The 25,441-nt window shown below is 41.7% G+C and overlaps 1 protein-coding gene across 2 annotated transcripts in view; it reads right to left on the reverse strand.

The window, feature by feature from the left end:
- Window positions 1–24,138, reverse strand: part of TMCC2 (transmembrane and coiled-coil domain family 2) — a 60,113-nt gene extending 35,975 nt beyond the window's left edge. The window contains exons 1-2 of one of the 2 annotated variants that reach the window (XM_072648056.1): window positions 23,378–24,138; window positions 1,679–2,227 (exon numbers count right to left, since the gene is read on the reverse strand). In XM_072648056.1, coding sequence (XP_072504157.1) covers window positions 1,679–2,227; window positions 23,378–23,584 — 756 coding nt within the window. In that variant the 5' untranslated portion in view covers window positions 23,585–24,138. Of the gene's footprint in view, window positions 1–1,678; window positions 2,228–22,247; window positions 23,356–23,377 lie in introns of those variants that run through there. The other variant, XM_072648057.1, reaches the window with a different exon arrangement.
- Between the last annotated feature and the right edge of the window lie 1,303 nt (window positions 24,139–25,441).

A 25,441-nucleotide genomic window follows, 5' to 3' on the forward strand; every position in this document is an offset into this window, starting at 1 on the left:
TAACCCATGAAGTTTCTAATATAGCTCAAGAGCCAATAGCCAGTAGGATCTACAACTTGTAAAACAGGATTATACCAAAATACTATGAGGAATGGAAACTATGAGGGCTTAGAAAATGGAACTGTATTGTGTTAAATCATTATGGATTCTATTCTCTGATGCTGGTTTTAGCTAACTTGTCACATATATGGTCATTGAAATTACTGAAACTGAAATTATACAAAGGCATTACAGTTTATGTTGCTATGAAGGTATCAGTGGTTTGAGCACAGGTCATTCACCTGGGGGCTTATACACTGCAAATATGAAATGCCAAAATTGTTCCCTTTTATCAGTCTCTTACTTTTGCAAATAAGAGTTCTTTACAGTTTCCAAAAGATTTCACTTTCATTGTCTTTTTGGTCTTACCACAGCACTGTGAGGTAAGAATGATAGATATAAACATGCCCCTTTGGTAGAAGGAAAAATTAAGATTCCAAAATATTTCACATCAATATCTTCTTTTTTACCCATGGTACCAACACCTCATTCATGTCCTTATCACCTCTGACCTAGACTGTTGTAAAAGCTACCTGTGTAACTACTGGTCTCTCTGCCTTCTCCGGTCTCTTCCTCCTCTAAATATTTGCAAAAATATGATAATTAAGTCTGACCATGTCACTCCTGCTCAACACCCTTCAAAGGCTCTGTATTGCCTCTAGAATCAAATAACTCCTTAGCCTGGTATTTAAAACCCACCACAAACAGCTCTCATTTACCTTTCTGTCCTTATTTCACATTATTCCCCTTCACATACTCTGCAATCCAGTCAAAAGGAATTCCTAGTTGTTCCCTAATCTTGTCTTATTTTCTTCAGTCTTTGTGCAATCATGCAGACTACCCTTTATGTCTAGAATCCACTTCCTCCATGACTGAGTTTCTTTTCTCCCTTCATGGTCCGCTTCAGGTGCCACTTGATCTACAAAACCTTTCTTGATCAGTTGAAAGTGATCTCTCCCTCCTCAAATTTTCTTACATTATTCTGTCTGGATCTGTCTTTCGCCTTTAGTATTTTGAACTTTGTATCATACTCACTTGTGTTCAGGTCATATCCCCACTTGGTTTGTAAACATCCTGAGACCAGGGAGTGTATCATTTTTCATCTCTATATCCCCAGTGCCTAAAAGCAGCATCTTGAAAGCACTTAATGAATACCTATTGAATTGAATGAAATCAATTAAATAGCTTGATCAAGGTCACAGTTATTAATTGGTATAGTTGGAACAAGAACCCAGATATCCTGACTCTCAATCTGGTGCTCCTTCAACTGCGTAACACTGCCAATCAGCACACTTCATAGCTATTTCCTACTCCTCATCAGCTGGTCATTCAGGAAGAGCAAACCAACTTTGTCATCAGTCAAAGCAAAATGTAATTAGGAACACAGATCTAATAGAAAATCATCAACAGATACGAATGATTTCTTTTCATAGACTCCTACTTTGGATCATTCACTTCACTGAATCCTTCCATCAGTGCAGGTGATACTTATCTCTGAATAACATCACTGTTACGAACTGCAGCAGGTAGGATCCACAGTCCAGGACAGACTTTCTCTACTCTCTTCCCTTTCAAATCTTCCCTAATTCCCTCCCTCCCCGCCTTGTGCCCTCATCCTCCTCCCCAATTCCAATTTTACCTTATCAGAAAGGCCCTCAGATTCCTCAGTCAAGAAATAGGTATTGCTGCTCTCTGTCAACAGCAGGGCAGTGTCAGTGGTGGAAGAAGAGCGGGGACGACATTGGTGTTGGTGCAAGATGGCTGTCAGGCTGCTGTCTTGGGGGGCCTTGCGCAGCAGGTGAGGGCTGCCCCGCTGGGGCTCCAGGGAGCTGCTCTTGGTTCTGCGGCTACTGCTACTGCCACCACCACCCCCTCCACTGCCCCCGCTGCTGCTGTGTAGGCTGGCCCCCCTCTTAATGGAAGGGCGGGAGCGGATCTGCTGCAGCACACGGTTGAAGGCAGTGGGCCGAGCAGGTAGGTCGTGCAGGGACATGGCGTAGGACACACGGTGCATCTCTGGGGAGCGCTCTTTCTCATCTGGGGAGTCATGGTCTGACATGCCGTGCTGCTGCTGGGAGTCCTGAGATGTCTGCTGCTGCTGCTCCCGTTCCCTGGACCTCCTTCGACTATGGAACAGATGCTTCAGACCGTGGCCAAACATGGAGCCCTCAGAAAGCTGCTGGATTTTCTTAAGGAGAGAAGACAGGACAAAAGTGATCAGAATGCATCTTTCTACTTTGCCTCCACAGGTCCTTTGAGCCTGGATCCTAGTGAGATCCCAGTCACCAACAACACTTCAAATCCAGAGATACCCATGGATAAGTTTCTATTTACAAACATCACTCACCTCATGCCCCAGAGAGTCACTCCCATGGCTACCACATGGCATTCTAAGAGAGTATGATGGGAAGTGACAGGTTCGGGGATACTGAACATCATGCTACTTTAACACTGTTTCCCATGGAATACATGACTCACATTAGCAAATTTTTTCTATTCAGCCAGGTTCTTCCTAGCCTCACCAGCATGGAGCATTGAATGAAGAATCAGATAGCCTAGGTTCTAATCCCAGTTCCTCTATTTACTAGTTGTGTGAGCAGAGATATATAACCTTTCTGAACTCCCATTTCCACCATAAAATTGAGATAATAATTCTTATCCTGTTTTCCTCATTGGGCATAAGTCAAGTTAGGTAACAAAAAATATATAAAATATATGTGAAAGCACTTTCAAAACCATGGGTAGTATATAGCATAATAGGAAGAGAAGAGTATGAGCTAGCTTTTTAACTACAACTGGATTCGAATCCTACTTATGCCCTATACTACCTGTGTTACCCTGGGCATGGTATTTCATTTTTCCAGGATTCAGTTGTCTAACTTGTGATAATAATATTTGCAATAGTTAGCACTTATAAAGTGTTTTTAGATTTGAAAATAGCTTCACAAATACAGCATTTGATTCTCACCACAATCCTTCAAAGCATTATCCCCATCCTACAGATAAGGAGATAGAGGCAGACAGAGAGTAAGTGACTAGTCCAGGGTCACACAGCTAGTAAGTGTCTGAAGCTGTATTTGAACTCAGGAAAAGGTGATCTTCCAGATGCCTTCAATATCTAATATTGGATTGAAACTACTGTTGTAAAGTTTTACTTCTGGAAGCAGCATTAACTCTTTCAGGGTAGAAGGGTACTAGGATTCTTTACATCTTGAGAAATAGAGATAGTTGCTGGCTTAAAAGTCAAGTCCCTGGAGTTTTCAGAGTCATCTCACCAGACATTTGGCAATTCCAACTCATCCTATCAAACAGATTATGGTTGCAGAATGAATAAAGAGACAGCTGGTACAATGGATGCAATGTTGGTTGGCCTTAAAGTCAGTCAAATCTATGTTCAAATGTCTCCTCTGATGCTTGCTTGCACTGTAACTATGGATAAATTCTTTAACCTCAGAGGCTTGGTTCCCTCATCTGTAAAAATGGGAATAATAATTCCTGCAGTGTCTACCCCAAGGAATTTTTAAGAGGCTCAAATGAGACGTATATCAAGTATTTTACAAATTTTCTTGTACTACATTATTATAAAGTGTATTTTGTGTTCTATATATTATAAAGTGCTTTGCAAACTTCCAAGTATTTCAAACTCACTAGGCTGAGTGGGGTCATGAAATAATAAACACAATTCAGTACACATCCAGAAAAATATTCTTTCTTTTCAAGCTGTACCCTTAGAAAACTATTTTGGTCATCCCAACTGAGCTTATAATACTCCAAATATTTTTGGAAAAAGGCTTTAGGGTCTACTTGCAGCACATCTTTTTCTGAGTAAAGGATCATAGAATAAGAAGTGAAAGGGTAATTGAAAGTCATAGAGTCTAACTTTCTCATTTAACAAATTGAACAGACAAGGAAACTGGGGATCAGAGAGAGTAATCAACTTGCTCAAGGTCATACAGAATTAGGATTCAAAACCAGGTCCTCTGCTTCCAAATCTAAGACTATTTTTCCCCTTCCCTACTAATTCAGGTTGGCTTTATAACAAGGATACAAAGCTATTTATTCATTAGGAAAATAATTAGTAAAATTGTTCATATATACAATAAAAATGTGACCATATTAACAAATGAATAAGCAACTTCAACAAAATACAGTGCTCATTCATGCCAAAACTCTAAAAGGAGGGGCCCTGCTAAGTGTGATCAAAAATATTTATACAAAACCAAGAGCCAATATATTTGCAAAAAAGAATCACTAGAAACTTTCCCAATAAGTAAAAAGGTAAAGCAAGGATATTCCCACCTCTACCACTTAAAAAGATTTTAAAATTATATTTATTAAAGGTACAAAAAAACTTTTATCTCTCTCACGAAACATCATTAATAACAGAAATTTAGTGAGAATAATATGATTGACTATGCTTCATTATTTTTGTTCTTTGGGAGGGGATTTTAAATTTATTTATTTGTGGATTTTTAATTTATTCTTATTTATGAAATGAACAAACTAAATTAATATTTCCATATACACAATAGAACAGAAGATTACACATGAAATTTTGAATGTCTAGTGTGAAGTATGTCATAAATTTATATATAATATATGTAAATAAATTTTCAAGTATATAATAAATTCAGCATACAACTCAGAGCTGCTCTGTGTCTCTGTGATTATTTCTAGTTTTTCTGTTCTCTTTTACACATTTAGAAATGCTTCAATGACCTTTTCTTTATTTTGGAGGGAGGAATTCTATTTCTCTCCCTTAACTTTCCCTCCCCAAATATCTTCAGTGGTGGTAAATATTCATTCGTTGAGAATGGTTTTGATTTTGGGAAACAACCAAATGTCATTCACAGCCAAGTCTAGTGAGCAAGACAAGCAATCAAGCAGGAAAACTGGGATTTTTTAGGTTGGCAGGAAAGAAAGGAGGAGAATATGATATAGAATTGATTTTCTTATGTCACTCAAGCTGATTCTAAGGAAACTGACCTCCCCAAAGAGCTCCAAATATGTTAGGGGCAATGGTGCCAACCTTGCTGTGGCATAGTGCTAGTGCTGGACTTAGAGATAGGAAGATCTTGGTTCAAATCTCAATTCAGACACTTTCTAACTGCATAACCCTGCACAAGTCATTGACTTCCTCTGATCCTCTGTTTCCTCATCTGTAAAATGGGGGAAACAATAGACATATATGAAGTGTTCTACAAATTTTAAAGACTGTTTCTGTTGTTCAGTTGTTTTCAGTCCTGTCTGACTCTTCATGACCCCAATTGGGGTTTTCTTGGCAAAGATACTGGAGTAGTTTGCCATCTCCTTCTTCAACTCATTTTATAGATGAGGAAACTGAGGCAAATAGGATTAAGTGACTTGCCCAGGGTCACACAGCTAGTAAGTGTCTGAGGCTGGATTTGAACTCAGGAAGATAAATCTTCCTGACTCCAGGCCTGGCACTCTATCCATTCCATCACCTAGCTGCACCTTTAAAGATATAGAGATAGAGAGAAAGATAAGTAGATAGATTTATACACACATATATACATACATATATGTGTATGTAAAAATGCACATGTATGTATGTCAGAAAATTATATACAAAGCAAAAAGCATTAATGAAATAAATCAGCCATGAAGTTAGGAACGGAGCAAGACAAAACAGCTCAGTGAACCTTCATCTCATAGCTATGTGTATATACATCTCATAGCTATGTGTATACACATACATATATATATAACATGCATCCATATATGCACATACAGTTATCTTTAAAGTGTGTGTCTGTGTGTGACACATACATACACACTAACTATTAAGTGTACACTTTTCCAGGAGGACTACTCTGAAGGATGACATGCCATAGTCTTATATTCAGAGACATCCTTTATCTAGCCTCAAATGATCTTTCCATGTGATTCCTCTTTGGATATTCTATAAATAGGACTACATACCATTCCCCAAACACATTCTGCATTTTCTTGCCTTTGCTTACATTGTTTCCTCTGCCTGGATGACTTCTTCTTTTACTTCCCGGGATCCCCATCTCAAATTTGATCTAGCCTTCATGGTTGGATTCAGATTCTCTCTTCTCCCTGAAGACTTCCCTGACCAGCATGTTATCTCTCCCTGACCTGATCTCTCCCTCTTCTGCATTCACAAAACACTTTTTAGGAGTTTGGCACAATAGAAAGAATGCTGGATTTATAGTTAAAAGACTCCTGTTCCAATCCCAGCCTTGCCATTACCCCCTATGTGACTGCTGGCAAACCACTTAGCCTTTCTGAGTCTCAGGTTACTGTTCTGTAAATGAAGGAGTTAAACTAAATGACCTCTAAGGCCTCTTCCAACTCAAAATTTATTCTCCTACAGCCTCTTATGGCCCTTATCACACTCTGCCTTAGAACAGAAGTTCTAGCACACATATCTGATCTTGTCTACTAAATTGAAAATTCCTGGTGAGCCATGGCTATGCCTTAATCATCTTCACAATGCCCACAGTAGCTACCACATCGTAGACCCTCAGTAAATGTTTGCTGAATAAATGAGGACATATCAATTCTGCCTTTTAAAAAAAAAATCAGCCTTATAGCTGATCTCAGATTTCATGCAATGACCAATCTTGGTCCCAGAAAACAGACGGATCACACTTCCCTCCTCTCAGCAGAAGGTGAGGAACTAAAAGTACAAACTACTGCACACAGTGTCAAATACAATCATTATGTGAGTCAGTTTTGCTCGGTGGTTTTTGTTCCAAAAGAATGTTCTGAGGCTAGGGCAGGGCAGTCTATCAGAAAATGTTATTTGAAGCAATACTAAACAATTGGCATCAATGAAACAAATCGGTCTTGAAGTCAGGAATGTAATGAGACAGAACAGTCCAGTGAGCCTTCATCTCATAACTGCATGGCTCAGACAGTAAAGGCACATGAGGGAATCCGAGAAAGGCCCTTCCTTCAAAGGAATGGAATGTAGACTCAGGGCTTTATCAGCCAACCAACAAGTAAGTATTTATTAAGCACAAAACTAGGGGCCAGGCACTATTCTAAGTGCTGGGTATATACAGACAATAGTGAAATACTCCCTGCAACAGGAAACAAAGCATACATAGATAGGGAGATACAAAATAGAATCAAGATAATTTTGCAGGAAAGACACGAGTAGCTGGATAAGGGTGGTGAGGGGGAGGATGTAATATGAGAAAACTTCATGCAAAGGGAGCTAAGCCTAGAAGAAGCTGGAGATTTTGTGAGGCATTAGTGAAGAGAAAATGCATTTTAGGCAGAGGATAGCCAATGCAAAAGCACCTCACTGTGGGTTGGACTATAGGATACATGAAGAGGCTAGAAAAGTAAGTTAAGCTAAGGCAAAGTAGGTGCTGAACAGAATTTATATTTGATAATATAATAATATATTTATATTATATAATATATTTTATGTCATGTCATATTATATCACATTGTATTATATTACATTATATAATATATTACATTACATTATACATGGAGTTCAGTGATCAGCAGAGTGACACTGTCAGATCTACACTTTTAAAAAAAAGCTCTTTGGCATCTGTGTGGAAGTGGAGAAAGACTTTAGGCAGACAGACCTGTTGGGAGGCTACTCCAGTAGTCCAGGTGAAGGCCTGAATTAGAGTGAAGGTCATTGTGATTGCTATTGTTCTGTGGTCTGGAGGAGGACCATGACATCAGGGAGGTAATTTTGATCTGAGTGAGAGAGAGCTGTGCAAAGTCATTTAGCCTCACCGTCTCGTCCAGAGCCATCTGGATCCAGTGGCCAGGTATAGATCAGGATGACTGGAGATGGTCCCCAGTGGAGGCCAGCCATATGAGTGGAGAGATGTATGGATGCAAGAGATGTGGTGGAGGCAGAACCAAGAATCAGTGTATGGTTTTCACATAGTCTAGGGCGATTAGGGCAAAGAGGAATTGGGAAAGAATTTGATACTAAGTAGGGGAAGGATGTTCTCTTATCTCCACTTAGTGGGAGCTAGAGCATGTCTTGATCCAAACCTGCTGCTGGATTTAAGGAACAACCAGCAGTCCCCCAAAGGGCCTCACCTACTCCTAACTAATCCCATTCCATTCTCATAATTCTTTTCTTTACTTCTTGGCATTCATTCTCTGAATTATTGTGCTTTGGTATATAGTAAATTCAGTTTTCGTCTTGAAGTCAGGAAGGCCTAGATTCAAATTCCATCTCAGAAATGTACTCTCTTTGTGACACTACACATTATTTAACTTCTGAGACTCAGTTTTCTTTTCTGTAAAATGGAAATAATAATAGTTTCATAGGATTATTGCGGGAAATCAAATAAGATCATATATGATTTGTACTTTTAAATCTTCAAGCACTTTAGAAAGGTGAGCTTCCGTTGAGTTTATTTTTGATTACTCTTTTGGTCGGGTTATTCCTTCCATTGACGAGGATCAGAGCGATAGGTACATTTTCTCATTTGTGCAAATCTTGTCACCTCCAAAGACGATTCATCCATTGTGTTTCTGTTTCCTCTTATTTTTGATATTTCAAGAGTATCTATGTACCACTCATGTTGTCCAGCTGCTATTCCTCATTATCCGTATAGAAGTCCCTCACCTCAAGTCCTTTTCTGGTCATGTGTCTCCTCAATAATGTCTTTATGTGACTTGTTAACTATAAACCATCCATTCTAGTAAGATGGAGCCTGCGTACACCTGTCAGGCATCTTTTTTATTCTCAACTTAACTCTCCATAATCATTTTCATATTAATAATTCAACACAAAAGGAAGACTGTATACAAAACCATGAGTCTCCATTTCATATCATTTTTTTGGAAGTATATAACAAATTTCACACATAACTTTTAAAACTGTCCTACTTATTTGTGCTTCCTTCTGGACTACCTTCTGGTCTCTTCTGTGCATTGTAAAAAATGTTTCAATGACCCTCTTTTCTTCATAAGTATTACTAACCCTTTCTCTACTCCCAACCTCCTCCCCAATTAAAAACAGGAAAAATAAACAAACCTCTTTTAACAGATAAGAATCATTAAACTAAACAAATCCCCACAGCGGCCACGTCAAAAAAAATGTACATCTCTTCATCTTGAGCCCATCATCTTTCTAACAGGAGGGCAGTAATTTACTTCATCGTTGGTCCTCTGGTTGGTCATCGCTTTGATCAGAATTCTTGTCTTTCAGGGTTGTTTTTCTTTGCAGTATTATTGTTCTCCTGGTTCCACTTACCCCAGTCTGCATCAGTTCATACTTTCCAGGATTCTCTGAAATAATCTCTCATCATTCCTTAGGTTGTCACAAAATTCCACTACAACTCACATACCACAATTCGCTCAGCTATTCCCCAGCTGACGGGAATCTCCCTCCTACTTTCTAGTTCATTTCTCGTAGTTATCTATGTAGTATTTGTAGAAAATACAATTTTTTCCTTTGAGCCTCTGCTTGCAGTTACTATGGCATTATTCTGTCTTTATAAATTGGATTCTGGCCATGTTTTGGATCTATAATCATTCTTTATAGTGGTTGGTGTGTTCTTCAGCTTCTTTAGTACTCTGGCTTTAGTTGATGAATTGGGACTTTATAATACGTGCAGGCTCTTCTCATGCTGTGGTTTGGGTGAGTGGGGATAGTTTCGATGCTTGGTCTTGTTCTGAATCTTTTAGCTCCCCTCACATCCTAGAGGTCCTCTTGGATTTTTGAAATTCAGAGCTCTGGAGCTATAAAGCCCTTTAGGATCTCTCAAGTCAGTGTTAAGGACCTCAGAACCCCTGACCTTGGAGGGTCCTGTTCGGAGTGATAATGTGCTTCACTGATTGATAGAAGGCACCTCACTGTGGGTTTCCCATCACCCTGGGGTTTTTTCTATTCTCGTTACCATGGGACACAAAGCCTCACAGGGGCCATATGTGATTCACCTCTGCTAGCACTGAGAGGTTGATTTGCCTGAGCTGGTGTCTCACTTGTCTACAGTCAATGGGCCACTGGATTCTGGCCACCTTCTTGTATAGTCTTGGGGTGGAAGAAGTCACTATTAATTTGTCATTGAACTTTTTGATCATTAATTGGCTTGGTACAATTTTCAGGTTTCTGCTGGAGTAAGTGAGGAGGAGCAAATTGGCCTGCCTCTGTTCAGGAAGCTATCTTGGCCAGAAGTCCCCAAGCATCATCTTTCCTTCACCCTTCTGAGGCATATGTCATTTGCTTTTTTCAGAAATCATGTGTCATGGTTTGCAGCCATGTAGAATCAAGGGAGGAAAACTGGTATTTAAAGAGATAAGGGTTTTACACTACTGAGAAGTCTAAGATCATGGAGTGCTTACTGTGTGGGATTACCAAAAGCATTCTGAGATCATCAAGGAATTGCTGGAAAGAGAGAGGTCTCCTAGGAGGGTGCGCGCTAGCTGGTGACATTACTGTTGGTGTTTTGAACCAGACCTGTGATTTCCTTGTTATAGGGAATGCCAGGTGAGGAACTTCCTCTACCAATGCAAATCAGAAATTTCTAGCCTTGGACAATTTATCCAGGGTCACGTACCTAGTATATCAGAGGCAGAGACTAAAAGCCAGATCTTCCTGACATGAGAGCAGCTCTCTACCCATTACAGAAGGCCACCCTGCCTCTCACACTTGTACATTTACTATGTGGTCTAATAATCTGCATGTTCCTTTTTCAATGTCTAAATATTGTCCTGTATGTAGGTCTCACTTCCCTTGGATTAGACAGTGAACTCTGAAGCTGTTTTCTTTTTCTCTAGCAGCTCTCTCTTTGACCTCTAATGCCCAGTAAAATGATAGTGCTGCTATCAACACCATACCTCTATGAGTTCACCTCCATCATCTCATTTGATCCTGAACTCAAAAGCATTTATTAAGATCTTCACATTAAAACTTCAAGGGATGTAGGATAGATATTATTATTCCCATTTTACCAATGGGAAAGCTGGGAAAACAATTTGCTCAGTGTCTCAGAGTGACTAAGTATTCTGAGTGGTAAAGTGTGATTCTGACCAGATCTTCTGACCCTTGACCTAGTGTTCTTTCCATGGTGCCACAGACACTCAGTAAGTATTTATCAATGGATCCTTTTTTTTTTTTAAACTTTCTCATCTTTGACAACTCTACACAGGGGAAATGAATATTTACAAAGGTTTTAAGACAAGCAGGCAACCTGGGGCAAAGGGGGGCCCTATATTTCACCTTTGAGGTCAGTCCAATTTCTGGCATAGGGCTCTGGTTTGGAGCAGGCAAGAAATAATAGAATCCTCATCATTTCCTCTCATCCCTGTCCTAGACAAACTCCCAGGATACTGAACTGCTCTGGAATATGAGTCCTTCTTGGTTTGCTCTAGGCCAAAGAGTCTCAAACCAAACTGTAGCTCTAAACCCATTTGAAATGAGCCTGAAGAAATCCTTAGATTCCAGGGGAGGGGGCACTGATCTTAACTCTGCTGCTTACAGTTTATGTGACCGAAGTGGGATAGGCGCATGAATGAACTTTTAGTGGAGTTGTGAATTGGTCCAACTGCTCTAGAAAACAGTTTGGAATTTACAAGAAAGAAAAAAGTCACCGAAATATACTTGTCCTCTGACCCAGAGAAACCAGTACTAGGCATATATCCCAAGGAGGTCAATAACAGAAGGAATGGTCTCATATATATATATATGAAAATATTTATAGCAACACTTTTTATAGCAGCAAAGAAATGGAAACAAAAGGAAAGCCCATCAATTGGGGAATGGCTGAGCAAATTGTGATATGTAAATGAAATGGAATACTATGGTGCGAAAAATTAGGAATATGATGAATTCAGAGGCACTTGGGAAGACTTACATGAACTGATACAAAGCAAGGTGAGCAGACTCAGAAGAATAGCTTACATGATTAACACCATAGATAGTCTAAAGGAAAACAAGAGTAAAAAGATTTTGGAACTCTGATGAAAGCACCGACTTCAAAAGACTGACAGCAAAACAAGCCTGATAAACTGATTTATTTTACTTGACTATTTGTTCCAAGGGTAAAGAATACAAGGGCATTCAATAGAAAGTGACAAAGATGAAAGTACCAATAAAACAAAAAGATGGCTTAAGCAAGGACTAACTTGGCCCATGCCAAGTACCCCAGTGGTGAGGTGAATGGAGCGCTGGGTCTGGAATCATGAAAACTCATCTTCCTGAGTTCAAATCTGACCTCAGATGCTTACTACCTGTGTGACCCCTTAGCAAGTCACTTAACCCTGTTAGCCTCAGTTTCCTCATCTGTAAAATGAGCTGGAGAAGGAAATAGCAAACCACTCTGGTATCTTTGCCAAGAAAATTCCAAGTGGGGTCACAAAGAGTTGAGCATGAACTAGGTTCTCTGGAAGAACTGATTGTTGGTAGCTTACCTGGAGCTAAGGGGTAGTTACCCCTTAGCTCCAAGTGCTGGGGTTATATGTAAATATTTGTTGGAGTGGGGGTGGGGGAATGCAGCCCTTCCTACTAGACTGGAGAACTAGACAAATACAAATAGGATATTTTTTTTTCATAAGAAAATCATATGCACATATCACAACCCAACTACAAATTTTGAAAGTAAGGAAAACCATGGTGACTGATTCTGGGGAACTCAGCAACCAACGCATCAGAAAGCACCACCTGCTTTAACTAGCACACTCCAGAAAATAAATGTCACTTGCTTTCCCATAAAGACTTTTAAAAAAAACTTTTTTTCCAGGTGAAGAAAAAAAACCCAAACTTTTTAGTGACCAAGTTAATAGCACATGTTAGGAAATCAGTGCAGAAGTACAGGAAGGTCATCTGGACCTTATACACCCTGAGAACAGAAAAGTGAAAGTTCTTACTTCTCCAAGTAAAACTGGACAGAAAGTAGAACTTCCTGCCAAAGAGGTTGCTTGACACAGGAATTTCCTATAGGAATTAGGTTTGATATTTCCTTCCTTTAGAAATTTAACCAATTTCACTCCAGATTTCTATCTCTCCAGAGCTGTCACTCCCCCAGGGTAGGCCAAATGATTTCTGGAATTCCCTGCAGTAGGACTCTGTTATAGCACAACTGTTTTTCCTATTGAATCAACAAGCATTTTATTAAGTGCCTGTTGTAGACTCAACACACTGCTCAATGCTGGGGACAAAAAAAAGACAAAAGCAAAACCATCTCTGTCCATAAAAAGTTCCTATTTTACCAGGGGAGACAATATGTCATGTCATAGGATCATAGATTTAGAATTCAAAGGGACCTAAAAGACCATTTACGCCATGCTCTTCACTTTACATATGAGAAAACAAGACTGAGTGGCAAAGGGGCTTCCTGCCTAAAGTGACCTGGATAGGAAATGCCAGAGCCAAGGTTGCAACCCAGGTCCTCTGATTACAAATCCCAATATCCTTTCTACTGAGGTAGCTGGTAGCATGGATAGAACACCAGGCTTGGAATTAGGAAGACCTGAGTTCAAATTTGGCCTCAGACACTTACCAGTTGTGTGACCTTGGGCAAGTCACATAGCACTTACCTCCCATGGTTGTTGTGAGCATCTAATGAGATTATATTGGTAAAAAGCACTTAATGCAGAGCTTGGAGCATAAGCACCTACTATGCGCTAGGTACTGCATTAAGTGTTTAATAAATGCCTAGTCTATCCCTCCCAGTTGCACTATGCTGACTCTACACAGGTACAGACGTAATGAATATAAGATAGATACAAAGTAATCTAGGAAGGGGAAGACCACCAGGGTCTGTCTTCAATTGGGAAACCAGGCTGCCCAAAACTAAAAAATCTCAGCTTCTTGCTCTGCTGGGCTCAGAAATGCTCAGATACACCAGCTTATTCCTAACGGTTCCCATGGTCTTCTTGACATTTCTAAGAAAAACTAGAAGGATTTTTTTAAAAAATCCCTTACCTAATTTGCATTTACCCTTTTCATTATTATTGATCCTTTCCCCCTTCCCAACTGGCTTTAATCTTGTCATTCATTCCTGAGGGGGCAAGATGGGGTGACTAGGTCATCTTGAGTCACATCAAGCCAAAGTCCCCACATTATACAGTGAATCTTTATTTGGAGGAATCAGGATTGAAATTTTCCTCTATTTATAGGGTCTCTATGGAAACAGAGCTAATCACCGTAAAAACCCACTCTCAGGGTACAAAGTGAATTGAGAAAGCCTGGGCTTGGCTTGACTTGAAGAAGCTTTCCACAAAATAAGTATAAGGGGAGCCATTAGACCAGCTTTAGAACTCACGACAAGGACAACTGGGAGGAGAGAAAAGGCACTGGAGTTTGGGATTTGCTCATGGTCTCCACAGAAACATCACTATGCAAGGTTTCTGCAATCTTTTATTTTCCCAGCATCCAAGCTGATATTAACAAATAAGTCAGTTCATGGAAGGGCATGTGATTTCTCCTCAGTCTTGTAAAGGAAAGAACCATGGACTGACTGTGAACCAGGAAACCTTGGTTCAAAGTCCAGCTCAACACTGTGACTCTTTCTTGGTTTCCTAATCTGTAAAATGAAAGGGTTGGACTAGATGAGGGATTCTTAACTTTGTGTGTGTTATGGATCTGCCTTTGGTTGTTTGGGAAAGCCTATGGACCCTTTTCAGAATCATGTTTTTCAATATATAAAGTACAGAGAATTAAAATGAAAGCCAATTATATTGAAATACGGTTATCAAAGTATAATTTTTTTTAACAAGTTCATGGACCTCAAGTTGATAGTCTCAAAAGTGTTGTCTAGTTCTGATAGGCCTTCCAAATGCCCTTTGTATAGACCAGAGTTAGACTGAGACCCAGATCTCAAGACCACATTCCAATTCCACCTTCTGCGAGGCCTTCCTTGATTTGTTCATTAAGTCAGTTGTGTTTGACCTTTCACAATTTGGGGCTTTCTTGGCAAAAATACTGGAGTTGTCATTTCTTTCTCCAGCTTACTTTACAGATGAGGAAACTGAGGCAAACAGGGCTAAGTGACATACCTAGGGTCACATAGCTAGTAATTGTATGAGGCCAGTTTTGAACTCAGGTATTTCTGACTCGAGGACCTATGCTCTATCCACTGTGCCACCTAACTGTTCACTTCCTTGACTACCTCAACCTAACTTCCTCTGTGCTCCTACTACACTAAGAGTACCATGCCTCTCCTCTGGCATTTGGTCATGTGGTACCTCATTAATATCATCAGCCATTTGTCTTTATCTCTTTTATTTCAATCCTGTATCATTTAACTTCCCTTTCCAGTTCTAAATAGCTGTCAACCAGGAAAGCCCCTTTTGTATCCTAGGCTAAATCCATTATAGGCTAAATGAGCTCCTTCTTCCCTTGCCCCAACTCAGCCTTTCTCATCTGGAGGCTGAGAACAGCCACTTGTGCTCCTCAGTAACAACACTCTTCTAGCTGCAAATCACTGAGTTGGAGTTGGTCTGGAAGGAGAGCTAAGCCTTGTTTACTGTTTTTGTATACTGGCTAAGAGAGAAGGGTGAGGGAGGTCATGTTCTTTAAGCCCAGCTCTGCTTTCCAGAGTACAGGACACAACTTCCTCTTTGGCTTTTTCAATCCAAACGACCAAAGAAAAGCTTGATCTGGCCAAGTTACAAATACTTTTATTTTTCCTAACCAAAAAACCCGAAGGGCAACAACAAAAACCACCTGTCATCATTCGCCAATCCTGCTTCAAAAACCTCAGCCTTGTGAAGGGTTAGACCATTAAGACACTGTAAGAAGAACTAGTCCAACAGGGTCAATGGCAGCATTCCAAAAATTCCTCATCTTAAACTTCAGGGACTTTGAAAGGAGAAATGTCATTCTTAAGTGGAGAGAGGAAAATAGAGATGTTTCTGAGCTGGCTTCTAAGACCACGGAAAAAATGCTGTGCCAATTCTCCGTCTACATTCCAATCCAACATTGGGACTAAACTGGCTATTTCAATTTTTCACTAAGGAAGATATTCTCATCAATGGGGCTGACAGTTAAAATGTAATTAGGAACAAACTAAGAGATGGTAATTCTGTAAATACTGAGCACACAGGAAGGCAACATGCCATCAAACCAATTAATTCAGAACTCAAATGCACACAACATTAGCATAGAACACTTCATTTTAAACAGGCTTTCCCAACATTAACTCCTTCAGCCTGATTCTCAATCTTCCTGCTGGTACTTCAAGATCACATCTTATACAGCAACTTACAAAATGCTTTCCTCATAATGTAACTCCATGAGGTGCGCAACTCAAGTCAACCGACTCCCCCCATTTTACTGATGAGGAAATTGATGATCAGAAAGATAAGATGATTTGCCTTGATCAAAGAGCTATTAAATAGTAGAACTGGGACCTAAACTCAGATCTTTGGATTACAGGTCCAATGCCCTCTTGCATGACGTACCATGCCATTTGTGGTCTTCCAGTGAGCCAGTAAGTATACCTTAACAATTAACAATGGTCCCCTAAATGGAACAGTCCACTTAATGCTTAACTAACCTACCTAGAAGGTTTAGATGGAATGAAATACATAACCTTGGCGATCTTTACCATAGCAGAAAAGGAGACAAGAATTTGCAAAAAGGTGAGTTGGATGCCCCAAACAAGTGATTTTTAGGACATAGCAAGCAGGTCTGCTTGGCCAGAATGGTGTTTCTGTCTTTCCTTTAGCAGTCTTGCAAATATCTAGTGTCCAGTAATAGGGTTAGATTGATAGATTAATTAAGAGCATGCCGACTACGTGTCTGATACCATGCTAAGAACTTCATAAATGTTACCTCATTTGATTCTCACAAGAAACTTAGTTGGTAAGTGCTATTATTTCCATTTATCAGATGAGGAAACTGAGGCAGAACAAGACCTGCCCAGGGTCACATAGCTAGTGTCTGAGCCCAAATTTGAACTCAAGTCTTTCTGACTTCAAGTCCAGAGCTCGATCCACCTAGCTACCAGCAACACTAATGTTGTCTTGTACCTAGCTGCTAGCAACTAGATATTTGTATGGCTGCTGAAAGAATGGCAGAACCACCATTTTGGTCAAGCATGTCTATTTGCTGTACCTTAAAATTTACTTGTTTAGGGTAACCAATACCCCTTGTTTAGAAGGACAATTCCTATCATTCCCCCTCTCCCCTCCTTGAGTTTTTTGTTTTTATTTTCTTTTTTCCGAGAATGGGTTTCCCTACCTTTCCCAGGCTGCAAATGCAGCACCAACTCACAGTCCCTATAGGGCCAACACGGATGAGTCCCATTTCTGTCAGATCTGGGCTGTTTTGCTCCATCCTCAGGCAGCCTGATGGCCCTTAGCTCCGGGGGCCTCAATGTCTTGTTGCAGGACTTAGGACAAACACTTTACTGGCTTCAGCCCTACTGAAACGGAGCTCCCAAACTCACGTAATCTACCAGCCTCAGCCTCAGCCTCTCCAGCATCAGGGACTACTGGCATGTGCTTCCATGCCCAGTGACATCTCTTCACTCATTCAAAATCTAAATCCCATCTTCCTTCTATCAGAAAAGTTTCTGTGGTTAACCCCACTTATATTTCATCTTTGATGTCCTGAGGTCCCCATAATAAGCTACCCCAAGTTATTTATGCTTATATAGCTGAATTTATTTTTCATGAATATATATTCTTTCTCCTGTTGCACTGAGAATGCCTGAAGGGAAGGGGGAACAGTTACAAGCCACCACGTCCTCCTTATCTCACCATAGCCCAGAGTCTACTGATCTTCACACACAAATGGTAAATGTCGACTGCTCTGAATTGTCAATTTCCTTATTGATCTACCTTGTTCTGGAAGCAACCTAGCATTGACCCCCACAGCAATCCAACCTTGTCATTGGTTTATGTCAGTGATGATGAGAATCATCCATGCTTGAAAAATACTAATATCAAAGGCTTTTCCAGAACCACATGAAGACATTAATAGTGATCATAACAAAGTTACTCACATTTATACGTCACTTTACAATTACAAAGTGTTTTGCTATACACAATCTCATCAGATTCGGATTTTGGTGGCACAAAGCCCAGGACACACACACACACACACACACACACACACACACACAACCTTGCTTGGTGCTATCTGCATGTACCTGTTGGAATGAATGATAAAGAGACAGCATTGGTGCACAGGAAAGAAGGGAGGCATCAGGAAATCTGGCTGATAGTCCTAGATCTCCCCAAGAATTAGTGGTATGACATTGGGAAAGTCACTTTACCACTGTGCCCCAGTTTCCTCATTTGTAAACGAAAGGAGCTAGTCTAGATAATATCTAAAGTCCCTTTCATTTCTGAAATCTGATGACCATTACATTCCATAGCATAGATCTCCATAGGTTTTTTTCTGGAGACCCTAAGATCACTCTCTGTTTCCCACTGCATCCATCTAAATTGTATAGCAGCATCTTTCCCATTTTACAGATGGAGCAACAGAGACCCCAAAAGATCAAAGGACATGCTCAAAGACACAAAATAAATTAGTGACAAAGCTAGAAATGTAATCTAGGTCCAAAGTTCTCTAATGACGTTTTCACTAGACAATAGAGTTAATATAGTCCATGCAATGAGTGCCAAAAGATTTACTGTCATGAACAGGGCTTGTGATCAAGCACAGATGAAAAGTCTTCAAGATCTTATTAGGAATTCCTCGAGATGTGCTGCTCCTTATCATGTTTTCTGTCCTCTGCTCTGAGTCAAGGAAAGATTCTAATGACGACAATGTTAATATGAATGGAAGAAAAAAGACAATATACTGAAACACAGGCTGAGTGGGTAGGCTGAGACTGGGATTTAAACTCATCCATAAACTATGTTTTGCATGACTATACATGTATAATCTATATCAAATTGTTTGCCTTCTCAAGAAGAGGGAAGGGAAGGAAAAGAATTTGGAACTCAAAATTTAAAAAAAACAAATGTTAAAAAAAATTTTATAATTGGAAAAAATATAAAAACTTTCACTTGAAAAAAAATTATCCATAATCAGGAATGTGATTCAAAAAGGTTTCTTTCTTTTTCTTTAGGGAAGAATCTCACAAAAGCCTTAATGAACTTTTAAAGTATTAAAGATTATAATCGCATCTGGTCTTTTGGGACATTCTGTATTTCTATCACAGGGATGGGTATTAATGGTATTGTAGGGGCTGGCCTCTGGATAATACAGTTGGCTCTCTCTCCTTCAGGAAAATGCTAAATTCCTCTCATTACAATGAACGTGGAGAGGACTTAGAGGTGGTATTTAACTTGTGGGGCCCTAGCCTAGCACCTCTAAAATGTTTCAGGAAAAACAAGCTCTTGCACCCAGTGTGGAATTAGTCACTATGCCACAAACCTCAGAAATGTCTATCACAACTGTATTTTTAAACAGGCCCATGTGCCCCGAATCTGTTTCTGCTTTTTATCACTTCAGCTGCTAATGGTGGGAGAGGGGTGAAGGGGAGAGAGGGAGAGAGGGGGAGGGGGAGAGAGAGAGACAGAGACAGAGACAGAGACAGAGACAGAAAGAGAGAGAGACAGAGAGCTGAACTTTGATCTCACTGGGACAAAGCTTTCTTTGCTGCTGGAGTATGCTGGTATATTTGGGCTGTGCCAACTCTCCCTTCGATGTCCTAGACCAGTGCGGTCAAATAGAAATGGGATCCATCAAACTCCCTGTGGGTTCCACATGCTGACTTAGAAAACCAGAAATTAACATTATGTATGTCGGATTATATTTTTGTTTATTTTGTGAAACATTTCCCAATTACATTTTAATCCGATTCCTGCTGCATTCAGGGGCTAGATGCCACAGCCTTAGTGTAGTTTTAAGTTTAAAACTGCATTAAGATTTTTGGAACACCCTGAGCATGAAATGGCTGGAAAAAACACTGAAATATTTGCAGACAGGTCCACATCAAGGAGGATGACCCTCTAACGGCAGTTGCCCAGTAACAGCATCAAATGGCACTGAGGCAGCCAGGTGGTGCAGGCGATAGAGACTGGGCCTAGAGTCAGGAAGACCTACTTACAAATCTATCCTCAGACATATACTAGCTGTATGACCTTGGGCAAGTCATTTAACCTGTTTGTTTCAGTTCCTTCAACTTTAAAGGTGAATAATAACAGTATTTATCCCATAACAGGATTGTTATGAGGATCAAATGAGATATCTGTAAGGTATGTTCAATATGAATGTTTATTCTCTCCCCCCTCATGTCATTAGCTTTCAAAGTTGTTGCTTGACATTTTCTCCCCACTTACAATAACAGATTGGAGACTTTCCCATCAGAACTGAAGGATCACAGAATGAGGAATTAAGGAATGGGGAGACACAAAATCAAAAGAAAATAACAATAGTTAACATTTATAGAGTGTTTCAAGGTTTGCGAAACACTCCCTATACAGTATATTAAAACAACCCTGTGAGAGATATGGCACAGGTACTACTATCCCCTTTTGACAGAAGAGAGCACTGAGACTCAGAGAACTCAAGTAATTTACCCAAGGTCACACCTCAAGGAGTCCAAAGCTTAATTTAAACCAATCCATCCACTCCATCACCTTACCTCTAGCTGGGTCACTAATGTCTACAGAGCTCAGAGAGAGGAGAAAACTCAAGTGGAATGTTATCCAAATCCCTTTGACAAAAGCCAAAACACACCTCAGTGAGGGTGCCTTGTACAGGATTTTTTAGCATCTTTGGAATGGTATTCAGAAATCTATCACAACTCAGAGCTATGTCACTGGGGAAAAAAAATGAAGTAGAGACATAGGTGCTCATCAGAATAATTTGCAGTAAGACAGACAGAAGTCCAAACTGTTAGTTTGGCCTCAGAAAAGGCAGGTGAGAAGGTTAAAAAAAATGAAACCAATCTCCTTCATTCTCATCATTGGGTCTGAAATGAATCAAGTCCAATAGAGATCCCAGATTAATGATGAATTCCTCCCCAGTCCTGCCCCGCTACTCCAGCCCTATCTCTGGGAAACAAACTTGGTCACAGTATTTCCAGGGCTTTAAATCTAGTCCATCAGTATATCCCTTGCTCCTTTACCCAGGGACGAAAAGACCAGAGAAGTTATAACATGCCAAAGATCACACAGAAAATCAAAAACAGAGTCCAGGTAAGAAATCAGTAGCCCCAATTCCAAGTCTAGTCATCGCACAGAGCTGTAAACATGTTATGATGACAGGGTCAGAGATAAACAGGAAAAGGCATCATCCACTTGCCTCTTGATCCCACTAGGCAAGTAGTGCTTGGGTCTTATCTTGCCTGTTCACAGCTCAAATCCGAGCTGCTGGGACCAACCCCAGTACTATTTTTCCTAAGTAGCTCCCACCCCCTCTCCCCTATCCTATATTCCACACCCAAAACAAATTCATGTTCTAGGAAGTACCACAGCTAATACTAAGGACAGAACTGCTGCTTCATCTGCCACTAGTAACAGCCAGAGAGCTAGAGAATATGTGGGTGGATAGAAGAGGTACAAGTCGCCATAAGACTGCCTTGTTGATAAGTACAAAATATTAGACTGCCCACACACTGTTATCAGTTCACTCTTCAGCCAGGAAGGTAACACCTCAAATAAAATGAATGAAATTAGCAGTCTTTACTATGTGCCTTTGGGCCAGTATTATTGGGCCTGGACAACTGGTTATTTCCAAAGCTGTCTCAGGGGTATGAGGAGGGTTTTTTATTATTAGCAAAGAAACATTGGGTATAAAAACTGAGGAAAGGAAGTCCATGAGAGCAGTGGGCCAGGCTCCTCTGGATCAGCAGAGAAGGAGTAGGAAGCCCACAACTGTGGGATGGCATTTACCTTACTCATATTTTCAATAAAAGGGCATTTTAGAAATTTATTTACTAGGATTAAAAGCGCAAAAGATTACTGAACTATGCAGTAAGGGTTTTAGCTTCCCTTGGATTGTGACTTTATCCTAACATCTCCATCTAAAACCTATCTTACTTTGGAATATAGCTGTTCTCAGGCCACTGGAAAGGTTAAGGTAAAGGGTGGGTCAGCTGAAACCTGTTTCCAAAAAAATGTGCCCCAGATCCTAAGGAAGCCTGACCTGAAGTCTGCCCTCCATTCTTCCTGCTGACAACAATCAGGTTTTTTTTCTTTCTTTTTTAAGTAGTCGGTTCAACATGGAGTTAGCAGCCCTGTTGTTCCCTCTCCCCCGGCCCCCAGAAGAAAAGCAGACAGGTAACATACAGGCAAGAGAACTGGCTTCTAAACATACTCACCTCTACCCCAGAGTTTCCTGACTTCAGTCCGCTCACACCACATAAGGAGTGTCATTGGGCTTTGCCGGAGAGCTCCTTAGTGGTTGCTGCCATAGGTTACAGGCTTTATTTAGAGTAACTGATTCCTCACTTCTTTCTTAGCCCAGGCCCTGCATCCCCGTGAGAGAAGCTATCTCCCTGATGCATCCGTCTCCACAATGCTTAAGTTCCTCCAGAACCCAACATCCCTCAGAAAGATGAGAACAAGCCAGTGCCTGTAATCACTGAAGGCACTCTTTCAGAAAGGTACGTTATTATTGATTATTGCTGTTACCCACACTATTATTAGTACCCAGTACTGGAGAAACAGTCTCAAGGACCTCGGGCCTGAAGCTAATTACTGCTAGTTGCCTACACATCTTCCCTTTAAGTTCCACTCCTGGGCTCCTCAACTCAGCATGTGTGCAATTTGAACCGAGTCCCCAAAGGCAGCCCAAGTACCACTCGCGCCACCTATCTGTTACCCATTGCCATCCAGGGATCTCCAAGCACCAACTTAGCCTCTGGCTCCACCTAATGGCAAGAAGTCCCTTTCTCCCATTTCACAGGTGGGCAAACTGAGCTCCAGGGGATTATTTCCAAAGACATTCAGGGGGGAAAAAGGCTCAAAAATGGACTGCTGGTCTATCATTCCCAAATCATATTTCTTCTCCTTTCCTCTCTTCTCTCACCCCCCAAAGAGGTAATTATGACAATGTTAACACTTTTAATTTCTCCAGTGCATTTGCTGCTAAGGAGCTAAAAGTACTTCACACATGATGTCAGGGATCCTCCTCTCTGGGTGAGTCACTAGAATGTCTGATGTATAGCCAGGGAAACAAAGCTGAGGCTTGATGCCTAAGCTGTATGGCAGGGCCCTTGGGCAAATCATTTTCCTTTTCTGGGCCTCAGTTTCCTCATCTGTAAGATGAAGTCAGGTTAGATGATTCCTAAAAGGCCCCTGCCAACTCTTAATATTTAATGATCTAAGATTCCAAACCACTAGCTCAAGCTCTCTGACCCCTGACCTCAACTTCCCTTTTCACATTCACCTCCAGTTTCTAGTTGATCCGAGGGCAAGAAGGGGATTCAGGAGGAGAATGTAGGCTCACCTTTAAATCCGGAGGCTTGCTTCGAGGGCCAGGGTTGGGGGCCATGGTAGCACCTACGTCTGGAGTCGCCGGAGGCACAGTGGGATTTGCACTCATGACCTCTCCAGGTTTCAGGTCTGGGCCCGGCAGGTGGCAAGCAGCATCTTCCAGCCCGGCTCCATCCTCCTCCCGCTGCTGCTGCAGTTCATCAGACTTACACCTCTTCATGGTGAATTTGGGTCGGTTTGGGGATCTGTCCCTTCCAGCGCTTCCTTCTTAAGGGAGAACTGTTCTCCCTCCTTCCCACCCAGAAAAGGAGCAGGGAGTTTTACAAAACAAAAAGGTGAGAAACTGAAATTTAAAGAAAAAAAGAAGGGGGTGCTGAAGGAACAGGGGAACCTTGGTTACTGCCTGGAGCAATTCATTCTGATCTGGGTACCAGATGCCAGGTCACAGTCAGGGCTGGGCAGCAGAAGTCCTTGGGCAAAGTCATTGGAAGGGAAGAAGGATGGAAGACCCCGGTCCCCAAACTTTCTGCTTCAGGGCATGGGCTGCAAGAAGGAAAGCTGGACTGCAAACTGCAGTGGACGGCGGCGCATCCTTCCCCGCCCGCTGCCTCGCCTGGGCGAGGGAGGGCATGGCATGGGGCAGCCAGGGCAGGTCCTCCTCGGCTGCCCTCGGCGCCGGCCGCAGCGCCCCCAGCCCTGGCCTGCCCGGCTGCGCCCCTCCCCGCATGGAGCGGCCAGCGCCTCGCCCGCAGAGTGCCCAGCTCCCGCTCCCTTTCCCTCTTCCCCCGCCCTCTCCCTCTCTACCCGCCCTGAGCCTGCTGCAAAGGCACAGCCACCGGAGCTGGAGAGCGGCGCGCACAACCTACCCCGCCCGTCTTCCTCAGCCCAGGAGGGGATGGCACACTAGGACGTCGAGTGACATCGACGCGCGGCCAATAACCGGGCGGCAGGCCGAGGGGGCGTCGCCCAGGCACGTTGGAGGGTTGGTTGCACTGTGCATTTCCCCGCGGAGTGGGCTGGAGGGCGATGCAGCTGCGTTTCAGCAATGCAGAGAGGAGGCTCGGGGAGCCGGGAAGGGAGGGTGGCGGGAAGCGGCTGGGTGCGCCCCTCATCCCCTCCGTAAAGCGGCTCTCCGAGTCCCACCCGCCAGCAAGGAAATGCCTGGGAACCTTCTCCCATTCATACCCTAGGCATTGCCACACCTGTCTCCCTCTCCCCCCAGCTGATAAATTAGACCGCTTAAGCCGCGGATACCAAGATTCTCCCGGAGACCAGCGGAGGGTTGAAGGCCACGTAGTCCTTACATCCTTTGCCTCATGCTGAGCGGGGAGTCCTAGGAGGCATCCGGGCAACCCAAACAGATCCGTCCAAACCCGAGGGAATTCTCGGTTTTGAAAACACTCATTCACCTGTGGGTGAACCCTTAACTTGTCTCCAGAGGTTTACAAAGATTTCAGTCGTTTAAGACTGAGACGACCTGGCAAATGGCTAATACCTATTTGTAAAGTGTGAGAAGAAATCTCCGCCAAAGCCCACGGGGTTATCCAAACCCGAGTCCTCAAGGGTCACCTAGTGATTCTGGGGCAGGTTTCTAAGTGGTGAGTATGGACTCACCTTCCTCTCAGAAGATGAGAATAACAGGAGGGAGGACCTTGTGCAGCAGCATGTGGATTGAATTAAAATCAACAAATATTTATTTAGCATGCTGACTACTGTTCAGCACCTGGTATTGCGGTAGACGCCAGGGATAAAAAAGGGAATGAAAGGAAAGAAGGAAAGAAGGGAGAGAAGGAGGGAGGGAGAGAGGAAATGAAAGAAAACTTCCTTGGCTTCAAAGAGTTTCCATTCTACTTGGAGGAAACAATATATCTATAGGACAGATAAGTAAACATAAAGTAAGAGTCGGCCACCACAAGAGCAAGTGCCACATTGATTAGTAGCAAACTTGGATAACTGTCACAAAATCAGTGAGAGAAATTCCTATGTTGTCAGGTTGCTAGACAAGCAATTTGCAGATCTTCCTCTGGAAGACTGAAAAAAATACAAATGTCAAAGCAGTTAGACAAACATGAAGTTC

The sequence above is a fragment of the Notamacropus eugenii genome, chromosome 2, assembly GCF_028372415.1.
Source record: "Notamacropus eugenii isolate mMacEug1 chromosome 2, mMacEug1.pri_v2, whole genome shotgun sequence".
Taxonomy (NCBI): domain Eukaryota; kingdom Metazoa; phylum Chordata; class Mammalia; order Diprotodontia; family Macropodidae; genus Notamacropus; species Notamacropus eugenii.